This window comes from Artibeus jamaicensis, unplaced genomic scaffold (genome assembly GCF_021234435.1).
Source record: "Artibeus jamaicensis isolate MK-2021 breed Jamaican fruit bat unplaced genomic scaffold, CSHL_Jam_final contig_469, whole genome shotgun sequence".
NCBI classification, from domain to species: domain Eukaryota; kingdom Metazoa; phylum Chordata; class Mammalia; order Chiroptera; family Phyllostomidae; genus Artibeus; species Artibeus jamaicensis.
In genome coordinates, this window is record NW_026521847.1 from 37,354 (window position 1) to 62,148 (window position 24,795).

Sequence of the window (24,795 nt, forward strand, 5' to 3'; positions counted from 1 at the left end):
CTCCCTCTCTCTTTCCCTTCCCCTCTCTCCTAAAATAAATTAATTAATTAAAGTCAAAAAAAATTTTAATGGTGCTGGCGCCCTGGCCGAGTGGCTCCGTTGGTTGGAACATCATCTTATACACCAAAAGTCTAAGGGTTCACACTCTGGTCAGGGTACATACCTAGGTTGAAGGTTCAATCCCCCAGTTGGGGTATGTACTACAGGCAACCAATCGATGTTTCTCTTTCATGTTGATCTCTCTCTCTCTCTCTCTCTCTCTCAAATCAATAAACATATCCTCAGGTGATGATTTAAAAAAAATTTTTACTAGTTCTGGCAAAGTATATTCCACGCACAGCAAATCTGCTAAGGGCACGCCGGGCTGCAGGAGGGCTCGTCCTCATAGCTGCTGCCACACCTGCAGCCACCCTGACGCTCAGCCCTGGGCCAGCACAGGAAGTCCAGGTGTGGCAACCCCAAAGTCCAGGGTTACTCAGTAAGATAAGTCAGGGCAATGGATTCTCTTTGGTGATTTTTTTTACTCTGATTTTAAAATCAATGACTGGCATTCCTTGCATCACAGGGACCTCTTCAGCAGAAGTAGGGAGGCATGGGGGAAGGAGAACAACCCAAATGCAGTGTTTGCTTTAAATAATACAGACTGCGAAACTGAGTGTAGAAGATGTCATTTATTATTGATGATGGTGTTATATGTTCCCCTCCAAAGGAAGGCCAGGATTTCCCCCAAAACCAGCTGACATCTTGCCCTTTCCCCAAAAGGAGAGAAGCCCCAGCAAGTGCCAAGGTAAAGCCCAGAAGTCCCCTGGGTTTCCTCTGCCAAGCGTAGTTGTAAGTTATACAAAGTTGCAGAATCTCTGAGAAGCCTCTGTAGTGACCTCCAAAAACAAGCATCTTCCCCTGGGAAGAGGACTAGCAGAGCTCCCGTCACCCCACACATCTGTTTCCAGGTCCTGATTGTCCCAAAGCAGAGGCAGCCACCTCACTACTCCCATCTCTAGAAAGGAAAGAGCACATCAACAGAAGGGCTGAGACTGTGTCCAGGGGCCCCGCAGACCGGTACTCCCCTCCCATCACCTGTGCTCCAGCCACTCTGTCCTATTCCTGGGAGCTGTCAGGGATGGAAGGCCCCTCCCTCATCCCCCCTCAAACTTCCTCCCCCTCCTCCATCACTAGGGTGTCCAGGAGGACATTGTGTGGCTCAGGAAACAGCTCAGTTGTGAGACTTGCAGGCAGGCCAAGGAGGAAGAAGAGGGCCTGTGGGAGCAGAGGAGGTGGCTCCTGACTTAGTGAGGGCTCTGTGGGGCCAGGCTCTGGAATGCAGCCCCCTTCACTGCTGCTGCTGCTGCTCTGTGGTGAAGACAAGAAGAGGTAAGGCACAGGGTGGAAGAGGTAGGGGAACCCATCTCCCTTAGGAGGTGACTGGTGCACTGGGGGCAGAGGACACAGCACCCAGAGGTGACACTGGATGGAAGAGAGTCTCACCCCATTGATCAGGACAGCCTCTGCTGCTGTATCTGCACAGACAGAGGCTGTGGGCCTGATGCCAGGGGGCCACTGTGGGGGGTGGACAACAGGGTGCCCACCCTCAGGAAGAACCCAGTCAGCCCTGGAGCTGGGGGCCAGCAGGGGGGGAAAGGAACAGACTGACCACCTGGTAGGGAAAGAGATGCGAGGGGAGTAGGAGATGGAGACACGGAAAGGTCAAGGGCCTATCAAGTCCCATTCCCCGTCCGGCCACCCCCCACCCCACCCCATGCCTCCATGACTCAATGCTGTGCCCTTCCAGGAGGAAATCCTTTCTCTGTCTCAGCCATTGACCTCCAGGAGTCCCCTCAACCCCGCTTCCTGATCCCTGTTGACTTGCTTCTGAGGACAGAGCGTGAGACTGGAGTTGGGAGACCAAAGAAAAGAACAGGAAAGGGGGGTGAGGATTAGTAAGAGGCCTGAGACCTAGGAGGCTAGGACGGGCACCACATGGGGACTAGGAACAGGGGTGTGGAGGCTGGTGGTGGTTAAGAGCGTACACACACCCACACATGTGAGTGCAGGGCTGCTGCAGGCAGTTCCCCTGGAGAACCTGGAGAACAAACAGGTGGAGCGCCATGCTCCCGGTTCCCGCTCCCAGCTCATCCCTGTCTCCATCCCTAGGGCTGCCTTGCAGGAGTTTCTCAGAACCCTGTGCCAATGGAGGAACCTGCCTGAGCCTATCTCAGGGCTGAAACATCTGCCAGTGAGTGTGTCTGGGAGGGCGGAAAGTGGGAGAGAGAGCACGAGAGAAGGGAAGGAGAGGGGGAAGGAGATAAAAGGAAACAAATGAAGGCAAAAGAGGGAGGGAGGTGGGAGAGACGTCGAAAGCATCCGGTGATGTGAGTGTTCCGCTCCCCCCTGCCCAGGTGTGCTCCTGGCTTCCTGGGTGAGACGTGCCAGTTTCCGGACCCCTGCCAGGATGCCCAGCTCTGCCAGAATGGGGGCAGCTGCCAAGCCCTGCTTCCGGCCCTCTCAGGCTCCCCCGATACCCCCTCTTCTGTAACCACCAGCTTCCTCTGCATCTGCCCCTCTGGCTTCACTGGTGAGAGGTGCCAGGCCCAGCTGCCACATCCAGGCGTCAGGACTCCCACAACGCTCCTGCTTGCCTGGATGGACAGGTGAGCACTGATGGGGATGGGGAAGAGGGGAATGGCAGGAGCAGCAAGCTGGGCTGTGGGGTAGAAAATATGACTGAGCCCCATGAGGACAGAGACGGTGAGAATCAACAAGATGATTCTTGGTGACACATTTACCCAAGATTGACATTCACCAGCATAGTTGTACTGATTATTAAAATGATGAAATATTTCCAAACCAGTTGGTAAACAGCTACTGCCATAGCCCCCTTAGGGTACCACAGTGACCCCTTTCCCAGCCCTCTCAAGCTCCCCCCTACCCAGCAGCTAGAGGATTAATACGGTGCAATGGGGAACCTCTGCATTCTGAGTACCTCCGCAGCCTCCAACCCCCAGTGGGTGCCCATCAGATCACTTGGAAAGACCTCTGTGGGGCAGGTGTGATGGGCAGTGAGGTGGGGCGGAAGTGATCTGACCCAAGAAGAGGTATGAGGCAAGAGAGCAGGACGTGTGATGGGAAGGGCATGCTACTCTGAGGAGACGGTCAGGGGCATAAACAGAGCTGAGGGGCCCGGGAGAGAGGAAGGGCCCACAGCCCATATCAGGGTGGAGGGGCTGGACCGGGCAGCAAAAGGCCACGTAGATAAGAAAGTTCCTGAAATGTGGTGGCTCTGTGTGGGGCAGGCTAGAGGCAAGGCTTCTCAAACTTACTGAGGCACAGCAATCACCTGGAATGTCTTAAAAATACCAGGGCACCATCCCAGAGAGTGATTTAGTGGGTCTGGGGTGGGCCTGTGGCACGAAGATGTTTGAGCTGCCCGGGTAGTGCTGAGGAAACTGGGCCTGAGACTGGGGGTGAGAGACCAGCATGTGTGATGAGGACGGTCACTGGCAACTTGCCGGGCCTGTGTGGGAGTCGGGGCTCTGGAGCAGCGCCTCCCCCAGATCCGCGTCAGCTCTGCCACTGACTAGTCATGTGATCCTGCAAGAGATATTTGAGCTCACTTGTCCTCAGTTGTCCCCTGACATGCACACTTCAAATGGCCGTTCCAAGGGGGACCGGGGTGCTCAGGAGATGCTTACTTAGCCCAGCAGCTGCCACATGGCCAGCGTGCCCTGAGAGGTGGCCACCAGGACTGCTGCCCACTCCACTGGTACACACAGCTGTGAGGGGAGTCTCTTATCACTGACAGATCAATACACCCACCTAAAGATCAAGAAATCCGGCCAGAGAGACCAGACGACTGCCCAGAGGCAGACAGCCAGTTGCGGAGCAGCAAGGCTCCAAGCCTCCCGCCTGCAGAGGCCTGCTACTTTCCACACTCCTCCCCCCGCAAGGTCACCCCTGAAGGGACCCTGTGTCCCAGATCTTCCTGGGCAGGGCTGATTGGCAACACCTCACCAACAACTACATGTCCTGTTTTTAGCTTAGAAAATATAGTCACTCCAGATTTAACCCTCCCAAGAAAAAGGCAAAACTGAGGCAAAGGTGCTAGGACAGGGCAGATAGGGTACAGGGGGAATGGGAAGGAAAATTCGAGAATGCAATGAGAGCTGGCTGCTCTCAGGCCGTGGGATGTGTGCAGTGCCGACTGGCCCCGCTGCCCTCTGCCTTAGGTGAGCAGTGCCAGCTTCGGGACTTCTGCTCGGCCAACCCCTGCACGAATGGAGGGGTGTGTCTGACCACCCACCCCCAGATCCAGTGCCACTGCCTACCTGGCTTTGAGGGCCATGCCTGCGAACACAATGTCAACGAGTGTTTTCAGGACCCAGAACCCTGCCCCAAGGGCACCACCTGCCATAACACCCTGGGGTCCTTCCACTGTCTCTGCCCCGCTGGGCAGGAAGATCTACGCTGTGAGCTGTGGCCAGGATGCTGTCCCCCAACAGGCTGTCCCAATGGGGCACCTGCCAGCTGGTTCCGGGGAGAGACTACACCTTCCACCTCTGCCTCTGCCTCCCAGGTGTGTCCTCACAGGGGGCCTCCTGAAGCCCCATCCCTGGGCAGGCGCATTGTCTCCTGCCCTCAGCTGATCCCATGACCCTATCAGGTCTCACAGGCCCGGGCTGTGAGGTGAATCCAGATGACTGTGTCAGGCACCAGTGTCAGAATGGGGGCACTTGCCAGGATGGGATGGGCACCTACACCTGCCTCTGCTCAGAGGCCTGGACTGGTGAGTCGTTTAAGCCAAGTTCATGGCACCAATGGCCCAGACGGTCAGCCCCTGACCTGCCCTCCCACACGGCCCCCAGCTCCAGCTTGTGCCTCTGTCCTCCTGCAGGCTGGGACTGCTCTGAAGATGTGGATGAATGTGAGCCCCAGCATCCGCCTTGCTACAGAAATGGGGATACCTGCCAGAACTCGGCTGGTGGCTTCCACTGTGTTTGTGGAGTGGCTGTTAAGTGGCTGGGGAGGCACAGGCTGCAAGGAGAGCCTGGATGACTGTGCTGCTGCCAACTGTGCCCCAGGATCCACCTGCGTTGACCACGTGGGCTCCTTCTCCTGCTTCTGCCCACCTGGCCGCACAGGTGAGGGGCACAGGGTCCTAGGAGGTGGAGGGAGTAGAGGGCCTATGAGAGAAGCAGAGGAGTAGCTGGGAGCTTCAAATGGCCCCTGAGAGCCTCACCCGGCCCCCAACCTGTGGGCCTCCTGTGTCACATGGAGGACATGTGCCTGAGCCAGCCATGCCACAAGGAAGCCCAGTGCAGCACCGACCCCCTGACAGGTGCCACACTCTGCCTGTGTCAGCCTGGCTACGCAGGGCCCACCTGCCACCAGGACCTGGATGAGTGCCAGATGGGTGAGGCACCCCATAGTGGATCTTCTCTGAGCCCCCAGACAGCATCTGCACAGGACACATTGTTTTCCAAATTAAAAAACATAAATAACTCTTTTTCCCGAATTTGTCCGCATCTGACATCTCCCCACCACATGGTCTTAGCACTGATGCTCAGTCCTTCAGGCCCCATTTAGTTCTTCTCCATCTTAAAGACACAGGCCTCCCCTGATATGGTCTCATCTGCCACACACAGGCCCCTGTGCCCCACAGGCAGGCTGGCCTTGTGGCCATCCCCCACTGGCCCCTGTGGACCCCGCTCTTCTCTCCTCCCAGCGCCACAAGGCTCTGGACCCCGTGAACACGGGGGCTCCTGCCTCAACACCCTGGCTCCTTTGGCTACACGGGCTCCCGCTGCGAGGCCAGTCACAACAAGTGCCTGTCCCAGCCCTGCCACCCGGGCAGCACCTGCCTGGGCCTGCTTGCCACCTTCCACTGCCTCTGCCCACCAGGTGCCAGCTGGGTGGGGGCCCTTAGTAGAAGAGAGAGAGGACTAGTCCTGCACCCACAGGCCATTGCCCCTCCAGAGCGCAGGGAGCCTCAGGCCAGCTGAGGTCAGTTACCTAAGAATGCTTCCCCTCTTCTCCTCACCCGAGATGAGGAGGCTCCTGGCTCCAGGAGAAGGACCACAGATGGCAGCAAGGTTGTGCGCTGCTCACCTCTGGGCGTGAGTGGGAACACTCACTCCATGGTCTTTGTAGAGTATACAGCCTGGTCCACTGTACACAGAGGCCCATCGAGGGAGAGCAGAACAGCAATTGATAGACTTCATGGCAATCCAGAATGTTCTTCCTAACACAGAAATTCTCCTCTGAGAGTTTCTTGGCAGTAAAGCCCTCGAACCGCAATTGCTTGAATTTGGTGCGACAGGAAAGGGATGCTGCAAGGCTGCACCCACCTCCACACCAGGTGCAAAGAGGAAAGTCTCCCCAAGGAGACAATGACAGAGCCAACAGTATCAGGGAGTGGGATGAAACCAGAACAATAATAGAATAACTTACTTTGTGCTAGGTACCACCTGGGCAGCTTACACGCCTTATCTAATTTTTACAATAAGCCTTCGAGGTCAGCATCGTTACTATATGCACTTTATAAATGAAGAAACTGAAGCACAGACAGCTTAAGTGACCTGTCCAAGGTCACCCGGCTTGTAAGTGGCAGAGCCAGGATTCAAACCCAGGGCTCCAATGGTGTTAGCTAGTCCACAACACTGCCTTTCTAAAGCTGTTCCATAATCCAAGGGACAAGGCTGTGGACATCAAGGAGCTTCAGAGGCAGGCTTCCCAGGCAAGAAGAGGGAGGGTGGCTGTGGTCCAGAGGTCAACCCAGCTTTCTGTCAGGATGAGACAGTGGACACCAGGACAAGCCTGAAGAAACAGCACAAATCTGGGAGTGACACAGCCTCCCCAGTGGCCTCCAAATGCCCCTGTTGAGGAGCCTGGTCTCCCCGGCACAGAGGCCTGCCCAAACAGAACAGGAGCGGGCCACCTCCAAGCAGATGCCTACTTGTCTCATTTGTCTCTTGGAGACCTCCAGGCCGATCAGCCTGCCTTCCGTGCACAGAGGAATGGTACATCCTCGCAGCCCCTCCCACAGGTCCCCGCAGGTGCCCTGCTCTTACAGCTTTCTCACCGGAGAGAGCAGAGCCACACAGCAAAGCAGCAGAGCTGTGTGTTCATCTCTGCAGCCTACATGCACACAGCTCCCCGAGAGGGGCTGCCTGATGGGATGTGTGGCAGGGGGGCAGGCTGGTTCTAGAACCCTGGCCTCTTGGGCAGAAGCCTGACTGAGCCTCAGCCCTCACCACCATTCCCTGTCCTCAGGCATAGAAGGGTGGCTCTGTGAGATGGAGACAGATGAGTGTGCCTCGGCTCCTTGCTTGAACCAGACAGACTGCCGTGACCAGCTCAACGGCTTCCAGTGCACATGCCTGCCCGGTGAGTGCAGACTCCACTGCAGCCTGCTCCCCAGGCCTCTGAGCCTCCACAGTCCAGGCCTGAGGCCTCTTGAAGCTCTCCTGAGACTACCAAGGACTCCCCATTTCTCCAGCTATTTTGCTCTCCAAACTCTCCTCTGCTACATCCCCCAAATCCTCCTTCTCTTGCTTACCCACCCACCTTCATCTCTGTACCCACCCACCTTCATCTCTGTGTTGTCAAATCACCCCAAAACCCTCCTTTCCAGGCCTGTCTCAGAGTCCACTATATGCACCTCTGCACATCAGGGTCTCAGGCTGATCTGGGCACCACCCATCAAGTACTCGGGGAGAGGTGCCGGGCCTGCCCTCACTGCATCGGACACCTGTTCTCTGCTATGCTAATCTCTGGTGTTTATAGAATATTTCCTCTGGGCCACACACTTGGCTCTACTTTTTAGGCATTATTTTGTTTACTCCTTTTAATTGTACCCTGAGGTCAATTCCATTATTTGTCATCTACAGGGGAGGAAACTGGAACCCAGAGGGGCTCCATTTATTAAGGGTCCAGTAGCTTCCCAAAGTCACCCAGCTAGAGGGTGGCTGAGCTTCACCTTCCTACATCACCCTCCCATCATCCCCACCTGCCCCAGGAGTCTTCTCCGGGAAGCCCTCCAGGTTCACCTTCCCTGGCCAAGGGAAGGGCCAGGACTGGTATTTATGGTTTTGAGAAAATATACTTTCAGGATTAATAAATATATCCAGTGATGACTTATTTACATGAAAAATAAAGTCCCAAACTATGCTATGTTACATCCTGAAACTCAAATCACTATTTAAAAAGCTCTCAAATTAGTGTTTTCATTGTACAATGACAAATCGCGACAAAGCCCCACACCAAGCCCTTTGACCTGTGTTAATGTCACCTGTGTATGTAGAAAGGGGCTAAGCATCAGTGTAAACTCTTAGTTTCTTCCTCAAATCCATGAAGTCATGTCTGTAAAGCTCAGTCAAACATTTTAAAGAAACTCTGTAATAAATGCAGAGAAAAATGGAGATGCCCTTCACCATCTGTCCCACCCACGCCGCCCCAGCAGGATTCACGGGTTCCGGATGTGAGGAGGATATCAACGAGTGTGGCAGCTCTCCCTGTGCCAACGGTGGGCAGTGCCAGGACCAGCCTGGGTCCTTCCATTGCAAATGTCTTCCAGGTAAACTGGGGCTCAGACACCGGAAGCAGAGTTGGGGCCAGAGGCAGATTTCCCAGACCCTGAGCCTGCTGCTGTGCCACAGGCTTTGAAAGCCCACACTGCCAGGCGGAGGTAGACGAGTGTTTGAGTGGCCCATGCCCCACGGGCACCAGCTGTCTTGATCTCCCAGGAGCCTTCTTTTGCCTCTGCCCCTCTGGCTTCACAGGTCAGCAAGGGAGGTGTTGGCAAAGACTGGTGGGAATAATTGAGTCCTTTTGGGGTGGGGCAGTGGTCATTTGTGTGTGTTTAAAAGTTGGGATGTGAGACTCAAATGACAACAAAACCTCTTATTCAGTGAAAGACTTGCATGACTATACAACCATGGGCTGAGGGTGGAGTTATTGTAGGGCCCAACATGATGGCTAGCGAGCATTCATTAAGTATTGACTATATCAGGCACAGACACAGCATTGAGTAAGAGAGTTGCCTCAGGTGACTTTAAATCTTGAGCAGAAAGACCAGCAAGTCTCTTGTTCATCATGGCCCTGAGAGGTGCTCTAAGAGTGGAATGCACAGGATGCTAGGAGCACAAAGGACCCACTAACCCACACTAGAGATTAGAAGGTTTCATGAGCTGAGTCTTAAAGAATGAGTGAGTTTGTCAAGATAGAAGGCCAGATAGCATGTTTTAGCTGCAGATACCACACATGCAAAGGTGCAGAGGGAGGAAAAGGACATCCCATTTTAGGAGCTATAGGACACTCAGAGCTTATGATGCAATGGGGCTGAGGAGAGAAACACAGAAGTTGTAGGAAGGACCTGTACTGCAGGATCCTGTGTGCCATTCTGAGGAAGTTAGACAGTATCCTGAGGCAATAGGGAAAAACTGAAGGACAAGTTCATGAGCAGTGAGCATGTTGTGTGTAAGAAGTGGCCTCTGACCCCATCAAGGACATGGAGGGACCCTGCTTTCTCTCTGACCTATCTCCCCACCAGGTCAGCTCTGTGAGGTTCTCCTGTGTGCCCCCAACCTCTGCCAGCCCAAGCAAAAATGCCAGCATCAGGAGGACAAGGGCCACTGCCTCTGCCCCCATGGAAGCCCTGGCTGTGCTCCTGCTGAGGACAACTGCAGCTGCCAGCATCGGCATTGCCAGAGGTAACATCTTCCAGACCCTTTGCATTTGCAATGACCTCTAGATCTTCAACTAGGGCAGGAGAAGACAGCCAACAAAGGGCAAGTCTATGGAAAATGACCAATAAGGAATAGCAAGGAGATGGCAAAGTTCTGACTGAGGTCACAGCCAATGGGAGGGCTGGATTGGTGAGTGTTATCCAGTGAGGGGATAGTTCATAACTAATGGGGGAAACAAAGGAATAGAGGGTCAGAGCAGAAAAAGGAGCATTAAATCCCAGGGTCAATTCATCATTCGTTAGACAAACATTTATTGAGCATCTGCTATATGTGGGTACTGTTCCAGGGTCTGGGAGAGCAGCATAGAACAAAGAAGACAAAGTGCTCTCGAGGAGCTTTCATTCTAATAGGAAAAACTAATGGTAAACAGCACAGAAGGAATATATCTCTCTAGTCGGAAAGAGTGAGCACAGGGGAGGCAAAGTGGGGACAATACTAAGAGCAAAAACACTGAAGAAAAGGGCCAGAGTCTCAGGGACAAAAAAAAAAAAAAATGAAGAGGTCATAGGGGTCTGGCCAATGGGAAAGAAAGAAGAGAAAATTCTCCCCTTTCCCTTAATAACCAGATCCCCATGTGTGTGTGACGTGGGTTGGACAGGACCAGAGTGTGAGGCAGAGCTGGGGGGCTGCATCTCCATGCCCCGCACCCACGGGGGAACCTGCCACCCCCAGCCCTCTGGCCACAACTGCACGTGCCCCACAGGCTACACAGGTGAGGTATTCCCTGAACTATATACACCCTGGGCTGGCCACCCTCTAAATAAAGGGTAAGGCCAGTGAAGATAAGTGACAAAGAGCTCTCGGTCTGTCACCACCAAGAAAAACAGAACAAGCTGCAGGGGACACAGGTGATGTGTGGAGATGGTAAGAAAGGAAAAGCTATTGGGTAGAGGACAGTAGAGGTGGGGATGAATGGAAGGGAAAGAAAAGAGGAATGAGAGGAGAGGAGAAAAGGGGGGTTCCCTTTCTCAGTCCTCACCTGCTTCCTTCAGGGCCCACCTGCACCAAAGAGGTAACAGCTTGTCACTCAGGACCGTGTCTCAATGGTGGCTCCTGCAGCCCCAGCCCTGAGGGCTACTCCTGCACCTGCCCTCCAAACCACACTGGGCCCCACTGCCAGACCAACACTGACCACTGTGCCTCCAGTGAGCACCCACCATGTCCTGGGTTGGGCCTCAATATGGGTAGGGTGTGCTTGTGCTGTATTTAAATAAAAAGAAACCGAACACTGAGCTTGTGTTTGATGAGGGTCTGGGGGTGGAGGCTAATGTCCTGTATGTGATATGACTGAGATTAAGGCCACGTTATAGGCAAGAAATGCAACCCCTCACAGCCTCCTCTCTCCAGCGCCACGCCTCAGTGGTGGTACCTGTGTGAAAAGGCTTGGCACCTCCTCCTGCTTCTGTGCCACTGGCTTCCAGGGCCCACGCTGTGAGGGAAGGATCCATCCCAGCTGTGCAGACAGGTGAACAGGGTGGAAATACCCTTGAAGGAAAGAAGGGAAGGAAGTCCCTCAGCCTTTGTCCCCTCCTTCTCCATCTCCTCTGGGGCCCCAGCTGCCTCCCATCCCACATCCCATGTCCTTTACTTGGCTTCCTTTCAGTTTCCCATCTACCCCGTGGTTGCTTTTCCACCATATCACACTCCCTCCCCTTTATTTCCTGCTCCGTGTCCCATCTCTCTTGTCCAGCCCCTGCAGAAACTGGGCTACCTGCCAAGATGGACCCCAGGGTCCCCGCTGCCTCTGCCCCACAGGAAGCAGCTGTCAGGTGAGGGGCACTGAGCCAGGTGTGCAGAGGGGAGGGGCTGCAGAGCTCTGGCGAGAAGGTCTCGGGTACTAAAAGGTGGGCAGCAGGGAAGTTTGGGCAAGGCACCCACAATGAAGAGAGGTTTGGAAGTCTAGGCACTGTGGTCTGTGTGGAAGAGAAGGACTGAAAGGGTGTCTGAGCCCAGCACTGTGCTGGGCTGTGGGTGTCAAAGGAAACCAGGGAGGGGCGTGATTCAGAGGTAAGAAATTTCAAGGAGCTGCACTTGGCAGAGGACCATCTCTGGGCCTGGGAACCTGATGCTCTGTCCTGCCTCATGCTCTCTCCAAACCCTCAGACTCTGATAGACTTATGTGCTCAGAAGCCCTGTCCACGCAATTCCCACTGCCTCCAGACTGGGCCCTCCTTCCAGTGCCTGCGCCTCCAGGGATGGACTGGGCCTCTCTGCAAAGTCCGCTATCCTCCTGTCAGAAGGCTGCCGAGCCAAGGTACCAACCCAAGGACCGACTGGGGAACAGGTGAAGGGAAAAAATGTGCCCTCCTCTATTCCATTGCTAAGGGAATCCACACATTCAGCCAAAACAACCAACTGAGGGTCCCAACAACACAGACCAACCATAGTGACTGATTCTGCAGCTCAACAACACCCAGGGCATCCTCACACAGCTCAGCTCCCAGCACCACCTTCAGTGCAACCCAGGAGACACAAGCCACCTGAGTCAAGACTGCAGTTTCCCACAATCACTAGGGACCTAACTCAGCATGGAGCAACTCGACTCTGTCCTCATTATCATCTCAGCTAGAGTGGACCACATTTAACCCAACTACACGCAACACATTTTGGTGCACCCCACTGATGCGATGTCAAGAACCAACCCCCTTGTGAAAGAATAGCCCTTTGTTCAAATGGTTTGATGTGAGAAAATGTCGGGAAGGAGATTTGTGGGGTTAGGGGTGGATATGGGAATAACAATGAAAACAATGGTGATACAGAACTCATTCTCTGATAAGCCTGAGAAAAGAGACCTCCATCCTGGCAGAATAGACAGGAGGGGAAACTTGATGTTTTAACCTCTTCTATGTCAGGAGGCACTGACTCCTCAGGTCTCCACCACCCTGAGGAATGCTAGTAAGTCCCCATAGGCCTGTCCGCTCATTGTCTGGGACCTGAGCATCCTTCCACTCCACTTAGCTTTATTGGTCCCTGTTTGTCTCTCTCTGCAGGCACTGAAGTCTCTTTCTTGTGCCAGAATGGAGGCCTCTGCATTAACAGTGGCCCCTCCTATTTCTGTCACTGTCCTGCTGGATTCCAAGGCAATATGTGCCAGGACAGGGTGAACCCATGCCAGTCCAGGCCCTGCCAACATGGGGCCACCTGCCTGGCCCCACCCAATGGGTATCTCTGCCAAGTAAGCAGGCCTAGAAGGGAGTGAATGGGTAAAGGCGACAAAGGTGGGCTGGATATGGGAAAAAGTAGTCAGGGGGCGGGGGGCAGTACTATGTCCATTTCACTTTACTTTACCCCACACACCCAGCCAACCACCCAGCCATTGCCATTTTACCTCCTAAATATTTCTCAGCTCGTATCCTCATCCCTTCACCCTTTGTCCACTGCCTTAGACCAGGCCTTTGTTGCATTCCACCTGGACACCTGCATCAGCCTCCCATTGTCCCTGCCTCCACACGTGTCCTCCTGGAGGCCCAGCCTTTACTCTGCTACCAGCGTGCCCTGTTGGAAGTGTTGAGCTGACTGGTCACTCCCCTGCTTAAAACCCTTCAGTGGCTGCCCACATCTTTCACAGGGAAGTCCAGGACTCTGCAAGACCCAGCCCTGCCTGCCTCTCAGGCCTCATGCATCTTCATCCCACTCTCCTAGTCTCTGCTCCAGCAACACGAAACTGCTGCTGGCTTCCCTGCACAACCCACTCTGGCTTCCTGATGGCCCTCCCCACCCCTCTTCCACTGCACGATGCCCAGGAATTGCCTTCCTCGGGATGATGCCCTGAACTTCCCTCCAGGCCGGGTTCAGGTCTCTCCTTGGGTCAAGTCACTGAGCAAGAGAAGCAAAGCTGAGATCCCAGTCTGAGCTGCCTGATTTCTGTATTCAGAACCACAAGTCCGGGTAAAAGGCCCCATGCACTTAACCTAACCTTAACTTTTTTGTGAGCATTTTCACATACACACAAAGCCAGTGTACTGACTAGTAGAAACCCCCTCACATCTGTTACTCAGCTTTACTTCCTCTTTTATGAAACTCCCTCCAGAAGTTTCCAAAACACTCCCCTCACCTGCTTCTTCCAGCCCTCTGGCCACTTTGTTTTGGGGTTTCTTTTTTAACAATTTAGTAGTTTCTTTTTATTGATTGATTTTTAGAGACAGAGAGAAAAGGAGAGAGAGAAACATCGATTTAGTTGGTTCTTGTATGTGCCTTGACCAGAGATCAAACGCGCAACCTTGGTGTATCGGGACGACACTCTAACCAATCAAGTTTCTAGCCAGGGCTCTGGCCACTTCTTTGTGAATGCCTTTTTCTCCACCTTTCTGAAGCCTTCCTGGTATTTCCTTCTTGCATGCTCACCTTCCTCTTGCAGGAATTCAGCACATAGCATAGACGTCATCAATGACTCCACTCCGGCAGAATGAAATGAAACAGTCAGAAAATGGTTACGGGCTTCAGTTATGGAGTCATAGAGTTGCACTGAACCCCAGCTCTGCCACCTACTAGCTGTGTGACTTGTACACATCACTTAATCTTTCAAGGAGTCAGTTTCCACTTCCGTAAAGTGAGAATCAAATAAGATAATCCAGATAGAGGGTTTTTAGGAGGGCTTTATGGGGTTGTGCATATAAATTATGCAAGAAGTACTAGCTGTCTCTTCTAGTTGCCTGGAAACTTCATGGAAGCAGGGATGAGTTCTGGTTTTCATTGTATTCCTACTGCATAAAATGGTGGATGGCACAAAGTAGGCATTCAATAAATGCCTACCAATCAATAAAGCCTGACACAGCCTGGTGGGTGTGAGGGCGGGGAGAGAAGTTGTCCCAAAATTGGAGCTATGTTTAGTGGCAGTATGTCCTAAAGATTGTTTGGGACTGGGGTGGTAGAAGGTTAAGTTGTGTGTTATTGAACAATTGTGTGTCTTGTGGGGTGGATATGGGTGAAGCTAAACGTGGCTGTGGTGGCTGGTGAGTTGAGTGATGCCATGGCGCCAGAAGGTGAGACCTGGGCAGACTGTCTTGCACTGGGTGCCCTGTAGTGCTGGGATGGGCTCTCTTCCTGGTTCCCCAACTGACTCTTTGCCCACAGTGTGCCCCAGGCTACAGTGGACAGAACTGTTCAAAGGAACCTGACGCTTGTCAACCGCAGCCCTGTCACAACCTTGGGACCTGCACCCTGAAACCTGGGGGCTTCCACTGTGTCTGCCCTCCAGGCTTTGTGGGGCTGCACTGTGAGAGGGTTGTGAATGAGTGTGCGGACCAGCGCTGCCACCCCAAAGTGCAGCCTGCCACTCTCTAGCCAATGCCTTCTACTGCCAGTGTCTGCCTGGTTCCACAGGTGAGGTCTAGGATGGGGCTGAGGTGGGATGCAGGCGTCTCTGTGGCACAGCTGAGCTGACCATGAAAACCCACACAATCCCCTCCTTCAAGTCAGCCTAGTCATCTTGTCCAGCCCCACACCCTAGTCCAGAGAATATGCCCCAGGATCCCTTTGCCTATGCAGTTAGTGCTGGGCCATCTCCCAGGAATGAGCTAGAAAGGAGGCAGTGACCAAAGCAGTGTGTGACATCGAATCCCATCCCCACCACAGGCCAGTGGTGTGAAGCGAAGATAGACCCCCGCCAGAGCCAGCCCTGCTCCCATGGACGGTCTTGTGAAGCCACAGCAGGACCACCCCTGGGTTTCACCTGCCACTGCCACAAGGTGAGTGACTGCAAAGCTGCCTTCTCCATTGCCCCCAACGCTGACACCAGGTACGAAAATCTGAGCTCAGATCCTAGAAGGGAGCCTGAGAGCACTGGTGGGAACTATTGGAGAAACCCATCCCTTGTTCACAGAGGTGAGCGCCTCTCGGAAGCAGACGTGAGAGGAGAGTGGGGGGCGAATCAGGTAGTAGCACAAATGGAATTTTCAGAAATCATGGGCATTGCCCAAGGGAAGCCCCCCCCCAGGTCAAGCTGGGTGACCTTGGATAAGTTCTTAGTTATTTTAACTATTTGCGTGTATACATGTATGTGCACACGTACTATGGACCTCAGATGCATACAATTGGGTTAATTGTTTTTAAGATTTTATTTATTTATTTTTTTTAGAGAGAAAGGGAGGGAAGGAGAAAGAGAGGGAGAGAAACATCAATGTGTGGTTGCCTCTCTCCTAGGCCGCAAGCCAGGTCCCCAGTGCCCTGACTGGGAATCGAATACCAGCCAGGGCCAACTGGGTTAATTTTAGTCTTGGTTCATAATACACTAACATCATTGGTTTTTGCATGACCTTTTCTTATTATTTTTACAATATAACACCCATGAATCAAACCCAAGAATTACAAGATTAATAACTTACATGTACTTAGGTCCTCTGTCCTGTTTTCCTACCAGAGAAAGAATAAGTATATAATTTCATTTCTAAAGATTAAGATAAGATTAGTTCAATTAACATTACTCTATTAACTGCTTAGTGTGCCAGGACTTGCCTTGCGACACTACAGTCTACCCAGGTTGTTGCACACAGCCGTGGCTCACCCACTCTCACCACTACGTGACGTCCCTATGTGACAAAAACATGGGACATGGTTTCAGCATCTATAAAGTGATTAACGTGAAGTTCTCTGAGGCCCCTTCCTGATATGACACTCCAGGTCCGTTAGTTATCTTAACCCAAGAGCTTGCTTGGGGCAAGTAGGAAGAATAATGCAAGGTCCTTCCCCAACATCTTTTCTCTCTGTAGGGTTTTGAAGTCCCCACCTACAGCCACAGAGCCCCCTCCTGTGGCCTCCACCACTGCCACCACGGCCTGTGCCTGCCCTTCCCCAGGTCTGGCACCCCACCCCACTGTGCCTGCCTCAGTGGCTACAGGGGCCCTGACTGCCTGCTTCTGCCTGCTCCAGGCTGCGGCCCTCCTTCTCCTTGCCTCCACAATGGCAGCTGCTCAGAGACCTCCAAGCTGGGGGGCCCAAGCTTTCGATGCTCCTGCCCTTCCAGCTCCCCAGGGCCCCGGTGTCAGACCCCCAGAGCAAAAGGATGTGAAGGCAGAGGTGGAGATGGGGCCTGCGATACTGGCTGCAGTGGCCCAGGAGGAAACTGGGATGGGGGGACTGCTCCCTGGGGGTCCTGGACCCCTGGAAGGGCTGCCCCTCCCACTCCTGCTGCTGGCTGCTCTTCCGGGATGGGCAGTGCCACCCCCAGTGTGACTCTGAAGAATGTTTGTTTGATGGCTATGACTGTGAGACTCCTCCTCCAGCCTGCACGTAAGCCTGAAACCCTAGGTTGGGAGGCACCACAAGGGTGGGAGAGACATAGTTGCCTCTGAGTTACAGTGTGACCACAGCCTCAAGCTCCAGGCAGTTTCCACTCATAATGATTGCTAAGAAGGGACAGAAGGCCCTAGACTCCAACCCCAAGGAGGGACAGGGGCCGGGGAAGCATCAATTTAATGTGGGACCAAGAACAGGCACTACCTCTGCCTGGGCTCCTTGCTGAGAGCTCTGGCTTCAAGCCCCTAAGCCCCACTGCTGTAGAGTATCAACCTGCACACCTGACAGAAAAGGGCCTCAGACTCTCCCCCTTCAAGGAGACAGGAGGGCTTCGGAGGGTAGGAAACCAGGGTGTTAGTAGACATCGGGGTGTCTGGGCTACCTACCATCCAGGTCCTGACTAAGCCCCTTTCTCTGGAGCTGCCCCCACTCAGCAACCAGTGCCCTACAGACTGTGGGATATCAAGAATCCTCTCTGGGATGGAGGGAATCAGGTTGCTCTCGGGGTCCTGAGTCCCCCTCTACTCACCCCACAGTCCAGCCTATGACCAGTTCTGCCATGATCACTTCCACAGTGGGCACTGTGAGAAAGGCTGCAACACTCCAGAATGTGGCTGGGATGGGGGCGACTGCAGGCCCCCTGAAGATGGGAATTCCAAGTGGGGGCCCTCCCTGGCCCTGCTGGTGGTGCTTAGCCCCCCAGCCCTGGACCAGCAGCTGCTTTCCCCGGCCCGGGTACTGTCCCTGACTCTGAGGGTGGGGCTCTGGGTAAGGAAGGATAGTGATGGCAGGGACATGGTGTACCCCTACCCTGGGGCCCAGGCTGAACAGGAGCTAGGAGGAATCCCGGACCCCTCTCATCAGGAGACAGGAACTGCTCAAGCACAACCTGTGGGCAAGGAGACAGACTCCCTCAGTACAGGGTAAGTAGGCAAAGGAAAGGGAAACAGGGAGGGACCAGCACAAGGGTCTCTGAGGTGCATTCCCTGCAGGTTTGTGGTGGTGATGGGTGTGGATTTGTCCCACTGTGGCCCTGACCACCCTGCATCCCGCTGTCCGTGGGACCCTGGGTTTCTGCTCCACTTCCTTGCTGCCATGGCTGCTGTGGAGGCCCTGGAGCCCCTACTGCCAGGACCACTGCTGGCTGCCCACCCTTGTGCAGGCACTGGTAGGTGACCTCATCCCTTCTGACTTTGCTTCCAGGCCAGCTTTCATGCCAGCAACCAGCTATGAAGGTCGAATGAAATGGGACCACTGGGTCTCAGGTGCTCCTTGTGAGGACTTACCCTTGTGAACCTCTCTTTCTCTAACTGGGTCTCCTCATGGCCCATTCCTGGTTTTCCTAAGGACTTTAATCCTATCCTCTATCATAGATCTCCTACAAACCTCAGGCTTTGGTCCATCCTCTCTACTAGATGGAGAGCACCCAGGCAATCCTGTATCTGTTCAGAGCTCATGAAAGAATAAGAACTTTTACAACGCACTCACTATGCCATGCTGTGCTCTAAGTGCTTCACAATACTAACTCCTTTCATCCTCCCAACACCACCACTGAGAAGGTGCTATTGATGTTCCTATTTTACAGATGAGGAAACTGAGGCCCAAAGGTCTCACAGTAGTACCCCAACTCACCTACAATGGCCTTTTTTTGACTATGTCTCTCCCACCAGCGCCCCCTGCCAACCAGCTTCCCTGGCCTGTGCTGTGCTCACTGGGAGCTGGGGTGTTTCTCCTGGCCCTCAGGGCTCTTCTTGTCCTCCAGCTCATCCAGCAGCGGCGGCAGCAGCAGCGGCAAGAGCATGGGCCCCTCTGGCTGCCCCCTGGGTTCATTCAAAGGCCTCGGACTCAGCCAGCTCCTCGCCAACACCGGCCCCCACTGGGCAAGGACAGCATCAGTCTCAAGTGAGAAGAGGAAGAACCGGGGCTCTGGGCGGGGGGCAGGGGGGGGTGGGGCCCTTACCTCTGAAGATATAAGAGATGCCATTACAAGCCCTGGCTGGTGTAGCTCAGTGGATTGAGCATGGGCCTGTGAACCAGACAATCGAGGTTCGATTCCCAGTCAGGGCACATACCAGAGTTGCGGGCCGGTTCCCGCAGGCCAGTTCCCAGCAGGGGACACACAAAAGGCAACCATACATTGATGTTTCTCTCCCTCTCTCCTTCTCTTCCCCTCTAAAGATAAATAAGTAAGATCTTTAAAAAAAAAAAAGAGAGAGATGCCATTACAGAAGTTGAAAACAGGAAGGGGAAAGGTGTAACAAGGCTACTGGAAACCTTGTGGACCCTGAAGGCCCTTTACCCACGCACCCTCTTCCAGGGCACTGAGACCGGAGGCAGAAGTTGATGAGGACGGAGTTGTGAAGTACTCGGGCCCTGAGGAAGGAGAGGAAGTGGGCCTGGTGAAAGCACTGAAGCAGATGGAAGGGTTGAAGGGACAAGTCAACCTTCCTTCGCTGATTGTTTTTCTGATTCCAAGGCTGAAGAAACGGCCGCGCCCTTCAAGTGCCAGCTCTGGCATCTGAGTGGTGACTGTCAGGAGCTCCCCCAGGCAGCCATGCTGACTTCTCCCCAGAAATCTGAGATGGACATACCTGATGTGGATACCCATGGACCTAGTATGTGAGCCAACCCAGACCAAAAAAATCCTTTGACCCTTAGAATCAGAAAATCTTTTGATATCAGACCTGGAGAAGCAAATGTTAGAGTTAGTGCCTTAGAATGGTGATTTTCAAAGTGTGGTTCCAGGACAGAAGAATCAGTATCAACAGGGAAATTGTCAGAAATTCTCAGGCCCCAATCAGTGTGGCTTAATTGGTTGGGCGTCATCCCACAAAGTGAAAGGTCGCCAGTTCAATTCCCAGTCACGGTACTTGCCTGGGTTGTAGGTTCGATCCCCCATTGAGGCAAGAGGCAATTGATCAATGTTTCTCTCACATTGATGTTTCTCTCCCTTCCCCTCTCTCTAAAAATAGATTTTAGGGAGAGAGAGAGGGAGAGACACTTCAATCAGTTGCCTCCCACACATGATCCAATGGGGGACCAGGCCACAACCCAGGAATGTGCCCTGACCAGGAATCAAATCAGCGAGCTCTCATTTTGCAGGATGATGCTCAACCAACTCAGCCACACTAGTAAGGTCAATAAATAAAATCTTTTTTTTTTTAAGGGAAAGAAAGAAGGAAGGAAGGGGGAGAGGGAGAAAGAAAGGAAGAAAAAGAGAAAGGGAAAGAAAAAAAATAAGCATTCTCAGGCTCCATACCAGAGCTCCTGATTCAGATATTGGGCATTCTTTGCACAAAGCCCTCCAGGTGAGTCTAATCAGACTCAAGTTTGAGAACCACTGCCCTAGAATGCTAGAGAATTAAGGCCTGCTGATTCCTTTTAGAAATGAGGAAACTGAGGCCCAAAGACTAGAAGTCACTTGACGAAAGCCACGCAAAATCAAGAGCCAGATTTGGGCTTCCTGACACCTCAGGCTATGATTCTCCCTGAGCCCCCATGTTCTCCATCCCCTTTATGTCGTTTTTATTGATGTCTCCCATTCCCTGTCTCCCACCCACAGATGGAGTGTCACCCCTGATGTCAGCAGTCTACTTTGGGGGAGTAGAGTCCAGGACCTTCCAGGGGGCGTGGCCGGGAAGCTCTGAGTCCTGGGACCCTCCATTAGATAAAGGGGTCTGTCCCCAGGCTCATACTGTGGAGACTGGGGAGACCCCTCTGCACCTGGCTGCCCGTTTTTCCCAGCCAGCTGCTGCTCGCCACCTCCTTGAGACTGGAGCTGACCCCAGCCAGACAGACAGAGCAGGGCGCACCCCCCTTCACACTGCTGTGGCTGCTGATGCTCGGGAGGTCTGCCAGGTCAGTGCACACTGGAGTCACTGAACAGAACGGGGAGCCAATTTGGAATCAAAGCTAGGCAAAAACAATCTCTAGGGCTTGGCAAAGAGGAAGGTGATTAAGAGATGGGGACCTGAAAGAGAAACAAGAACAGATAGCTGAATATGGATTGGGAGGTGGTTAAGAGTGTGAGGGGCCTGATCTAGCAGCCCAGGACATACCAGGGGTCACTGGCCCGGTCTGCCCCCCCCCCCCAGCTTCTACTCCACAGCAGAAAGACCACGCTGGATACAAGGACAGAGGATGGAACCCGGGCGCTGATGCTGGCTGCCAGGCTGGCAGTGGAGGACCTGGTTGAAGAACTGATTGCAGCTCAAGCAGATGTACGAGCCGGAGATAAATGGGGTATGTATCTGGGGGCTGATGAGCTATAGAGAAGTTAAGCAGATGGGATGTGAGGTAAAATGTGAAAAAAAGGGAACAGCAGAGGAGCAAATGGAGGCTGGGGGATTCCCTCCCACGCTGTTGTCAGAGTGGTAAATCTGCGTGGATGCTGTGACAGAATGGAGCACGTGTCTTCCCCCATCACCTCAACAATACACACCATCCTAGCCCACTGTAAACTAGGATGGGGAGACATTGTCGGTGAGAAGAGGGAGGGCTCTCCCTGTCCCCACGACCCCAGAACAATGCCCCATTGTCCAGTCCACACACCGGTGACGTCACCAGGGATAATTCTTGCCGGTCGGGTCACCCGGACAACGCTTCCGCATTTGAGGAACCCCGGACCCCACGGAGCCGAATAGGCCGTCCCCCAAGACCAGAATCTTTGGGAAAAGGGAACCCAGGTGTCTGACCCCACATTCAGGGTGACAACCTCCCATGTCGTTCCCCAGGGAAAACTGCTCTGCACTGGGCAGGCGCCGTGAACAATGCCCAAGCCGCCCGCTCCCTTCTCCAAGCCGGAACCGATAAAGACGCCCAGGACGACAAGGTTAGAGCAAGTGGAAGACTCCCTACAGAAAAAAAAAAAGAAGAAGAAGAAGAAGAAAGGGAGGTGCGGAAGAGGTGGAAAGCTCAGAAACTCCCCCAACCAGAGGGGGAAGAGACCAGCTGTCAAGTAGGTGGAGTCCTGAAGGGCCAGTCCTGTGGGTGTGGCCTTCCCTGACCTAGCTCCTGGCCGTTTCCTCCCACGCAGGAGCAGAAGCCACTGTTTCTGGCGGCGCAAGAAGGGGCGGTGGAGGTAGTCCAGCTGCTGCTAGGGCTGGGGGCGACCAGAGAACAGACGAATCAGACTGGACTAGCGCCCGCGGACATCTCCCGCCAGCGCAACCACTGGGATCTGCTGACACTGCTTCAAGGGGCGGGGCGGGCTGAGAGCCTTCGCGCGTGCGCGGACTGGGTCGGGAAGCGTTCCGTCGCGCTAGGATCCGGCTCTGTTGCGCAGCCGGACGCTGCAGTAGGCCCGCGCGGGCGCAGGGCAAGTCTGCAAAACCGGACTTTGTTGGTAGACTTGGCCGCGCATGAGGGCGGGCCCTACTCGCAGTGCCAAAGCCAATCGAAGCGAGAATCCAGAGGAGGTCCGCCCCGTGGCGGGGTGTTTTCCGTAGGCGTGCCTGGGCCGCAGCCTAACCCTGTAGTTGTGCAAGGAAGATCCTGGAGCGAGGGTGTGGCCTCAGTTGACTGGCCCTGGGACTGGGTAGCCCTGAGAGCCTGCGGTCCCTCTTCCAACACTCCCATTCCACCTTGCCTTACTTCGGCCCCGGGATAGGGGATCTCGAGTTGCCTGGGGATGCCCCATCGCACCGAGTAATAACTTTAAATGCAGTAAGGGAAGGTCAAAAGTAGAAGGCTAATAGCAGGGTGGGATTCTAAAAGTGAGTACCCAGGAAGTGACCGTCTCTAAGATCTTCAGATTTTAAAGTTCTCTGAGACCCTAAAGTAGATAGTTGGAAATATAGCGTCCCTCCCAAAATGAGTGTATGCCCACTCACAACTGTCATCTTCCACGTGGAGAAGATGAAACCCCACAAAGGGTTCAGGTGCTGGGATGATGTAGGCCCAGTCCCTCCCCCAGAAAGTAAGAGTGAGGGGCTACAGGAGGGTGGGGTGGAGTGGGCCAAGTACCCTGAACTGGAACCAAGAACTACAGATAAATACGATGTAAATATTCTTTCCTATCTGTCTTTGGTTCCCAAAGGCAGCCTTTATATCACTCCCACTACCTACAAACAGCTGGCAAATATGTATTAAGTACCTGCTATGTGTCAAGCATTGCAGGTGCTAAGTGAGGGGAGTACCAAGGGCCACTCCAGCCAAAGAATCTTTGCATTCTCACTACCCTGCAACAAATCAGGGATGAAGCACCGCTCTTCTGGCCACTGCTATCTCTATTTAAGAACCCCAAGTCTGCCACCGGATAACACTCATGTAGTGTCACCCACTTGTTAAGGGTTGGGGAGTGCAATGGAAAAATATGGGAGTGACTGCATAGCCTTTTCAGAATTTTGTTTCCCAAGGTCTATTTAATTGTGTGTGTGTGTTGTTTATTTTTTCAGTTTTTCTTTTTTAATATATTTTATTGATTATGCCATTACAGTTGTCTCATTCCCCCCCCTTCATTCCCCTCCACCCTGCACACCCCTTCCCCCATTTTAGTTCCTGTCCATGTGTCGTAAGTTCTTTAGCTTCTACATTTCCCACAGTTGCCCTCCCCCTATTTTCTCCCCACTATCTATGCTACTTATTCTCTGTAGCTTCTCCCCCCTTCTCCTCCTCCCACTTCCCTGTTGCTAACCCTCCATGTGATCTCCATTTCTGTGTCTCCACTCCTGATCTAGCTGTCTGCTTAGTTTGCTTCCAAGTTCTATATAGATGGAGACTTTCGGTATAGTTTAAGAACAAGAATAAGATTTGAAGGTCCTATGTTAATTTAGGGTATCTGAAAGCTAGAGTCTGTAGTAGCCCAAGAAGAAGCCACACACTAGACCCTTTGTCTTCCAACAGCATTTAGTTATAGCCGCTTAGGAGACTCCCATGGGCCCAAATTAGCTAGAGGAAATTAGAACATTTCAAACAACCCACATTTCAGCAACGTAGCTACACCTCTTTCATGGTGGTAATGAACCTGAGACGTGAAGGCTTGAAGCATTTTGAAAGCTAATATTGTACAAGCATATATCACTTTTATTGTGCTTCACTTTGCTGTGCTTCACAGACATCTTTTCATTAACATTGAAATCATATTAAAGTCATTGAAAACAAATACCTAGCAACAAAAAGACTGTGACTCACTGAAGGTTCAAGTGATGGTCAGCATTTCTTAGCAATAAAGTATTTTAATTAAGGTGTGTTCATTTTTTTGTTCACTGTTTTTAAGACAATGCCATTGCACACTTAGTACAGTATAGTTGTGAACACACACACACTGGGAAACCAAAACATGTCACTTTATTGTGATAAGCACTTTATTATGGTCTGAAACCAAACCCACAGTACTTTTATGACATGCTTTGTAATAACTACCATTTATTGAGCATTCACTATGCCGAATGCTTTATCACGTTTCACCCTCACATCAACTTATTAGGTCTACTGAATCTCCATTTTACTCTTAGAAACTGAGGCACAGATTTTTTTTATTTGTTTGAGATTGCAAGGCATTAAGTGGCAGAATCAGAGCTCTTCATCACATTCAGTGTTGGAAGCTGCTCAGCTATAAACACCCTACTATGACATGTGTCTGTGTAGAGATCCCAAATGACTGTTGTGCTTCCCCCTTGGTTCCAGCCAGCCTAATCAGTACAGATCGAAGACCAAGCCAATGAGGTGGTCCTCTCTCTTTTTCATTTCTATATCCCTCGTTCAGGACCAGAGAAAATGTTCCCCTGACCCACACCTCACATTTGGTGCCTATCTTGTCTGCTGAACAGACCAAGCACCTAGAGGGCAGGGTTCACTGCACACTCACTGAGTGTTGGACCCA

The 24,795-nt window shown here is 52.9% G+C and overlaps 1 protein-coding gene across 1 annotated transcript; it reads left to right on the forward strand.

Annotated features, from left to right (window-relative positions):
- The first annotated feature begins 1,234 nt into the window (after window positions 1-1,234).
- Window positions 1,235-24,078, forward strand: NOTCH4 (notch receptor 4). The gene is given in 41 exon segments (XM_053667431.1): window positions 1,235-1,352; window positions 2,052-2,058; window positions 2,102-2,233; window positions 2,397-2,591; window positions 2,593-2,648; window positions 4,224-4,505; window positions 4,508-4,570; window positions 4,658-4,780; window positions 4,889-4,995; window positions 4,997-5,135; window positions 5,228-5,407; window positions 5,720-5,764; window positions 5,767-5,895; window positions 7,267-7,380; window positions 8,456-8,569; window positions 8,652-8,774; window positions 9,545-9,704; window positions 10,307-10,452; window positions 10,733-10,885; window positions 11,088-11,205; window positions 11,431-11,509; window positions 11,844-11,955; window positions 11,958-11,984; window positions 12,719-12,915; window positions 14,814-15,000; window positions 15,003-15,062; window positions 15,315-15,427; window positions 16,448-16,805; window positions 16,808-16,967; window positions 17,510-17,896; window positions 17,966-18,141; window positions 18,644-18,875; window positions 19,291-19,363; window positions 19,450-19,588; window positions 20,536-20,831; window positions 21,068-21,215; window positions 21,707-21,804; window positions 22,009-22,184; window positions 22,186-22,265; window positions 22,268-22,572; window positions 22,574-24,078. Coding segments are annotated over 41 exon segments (5,916 nt in total). The 5' UTR covers window positions 1,235-1,318; the 3' UTR covers window positions 22,667-24,078.
- Window positions 24,079-24,795: the final 717 nt, after the last annotated feature.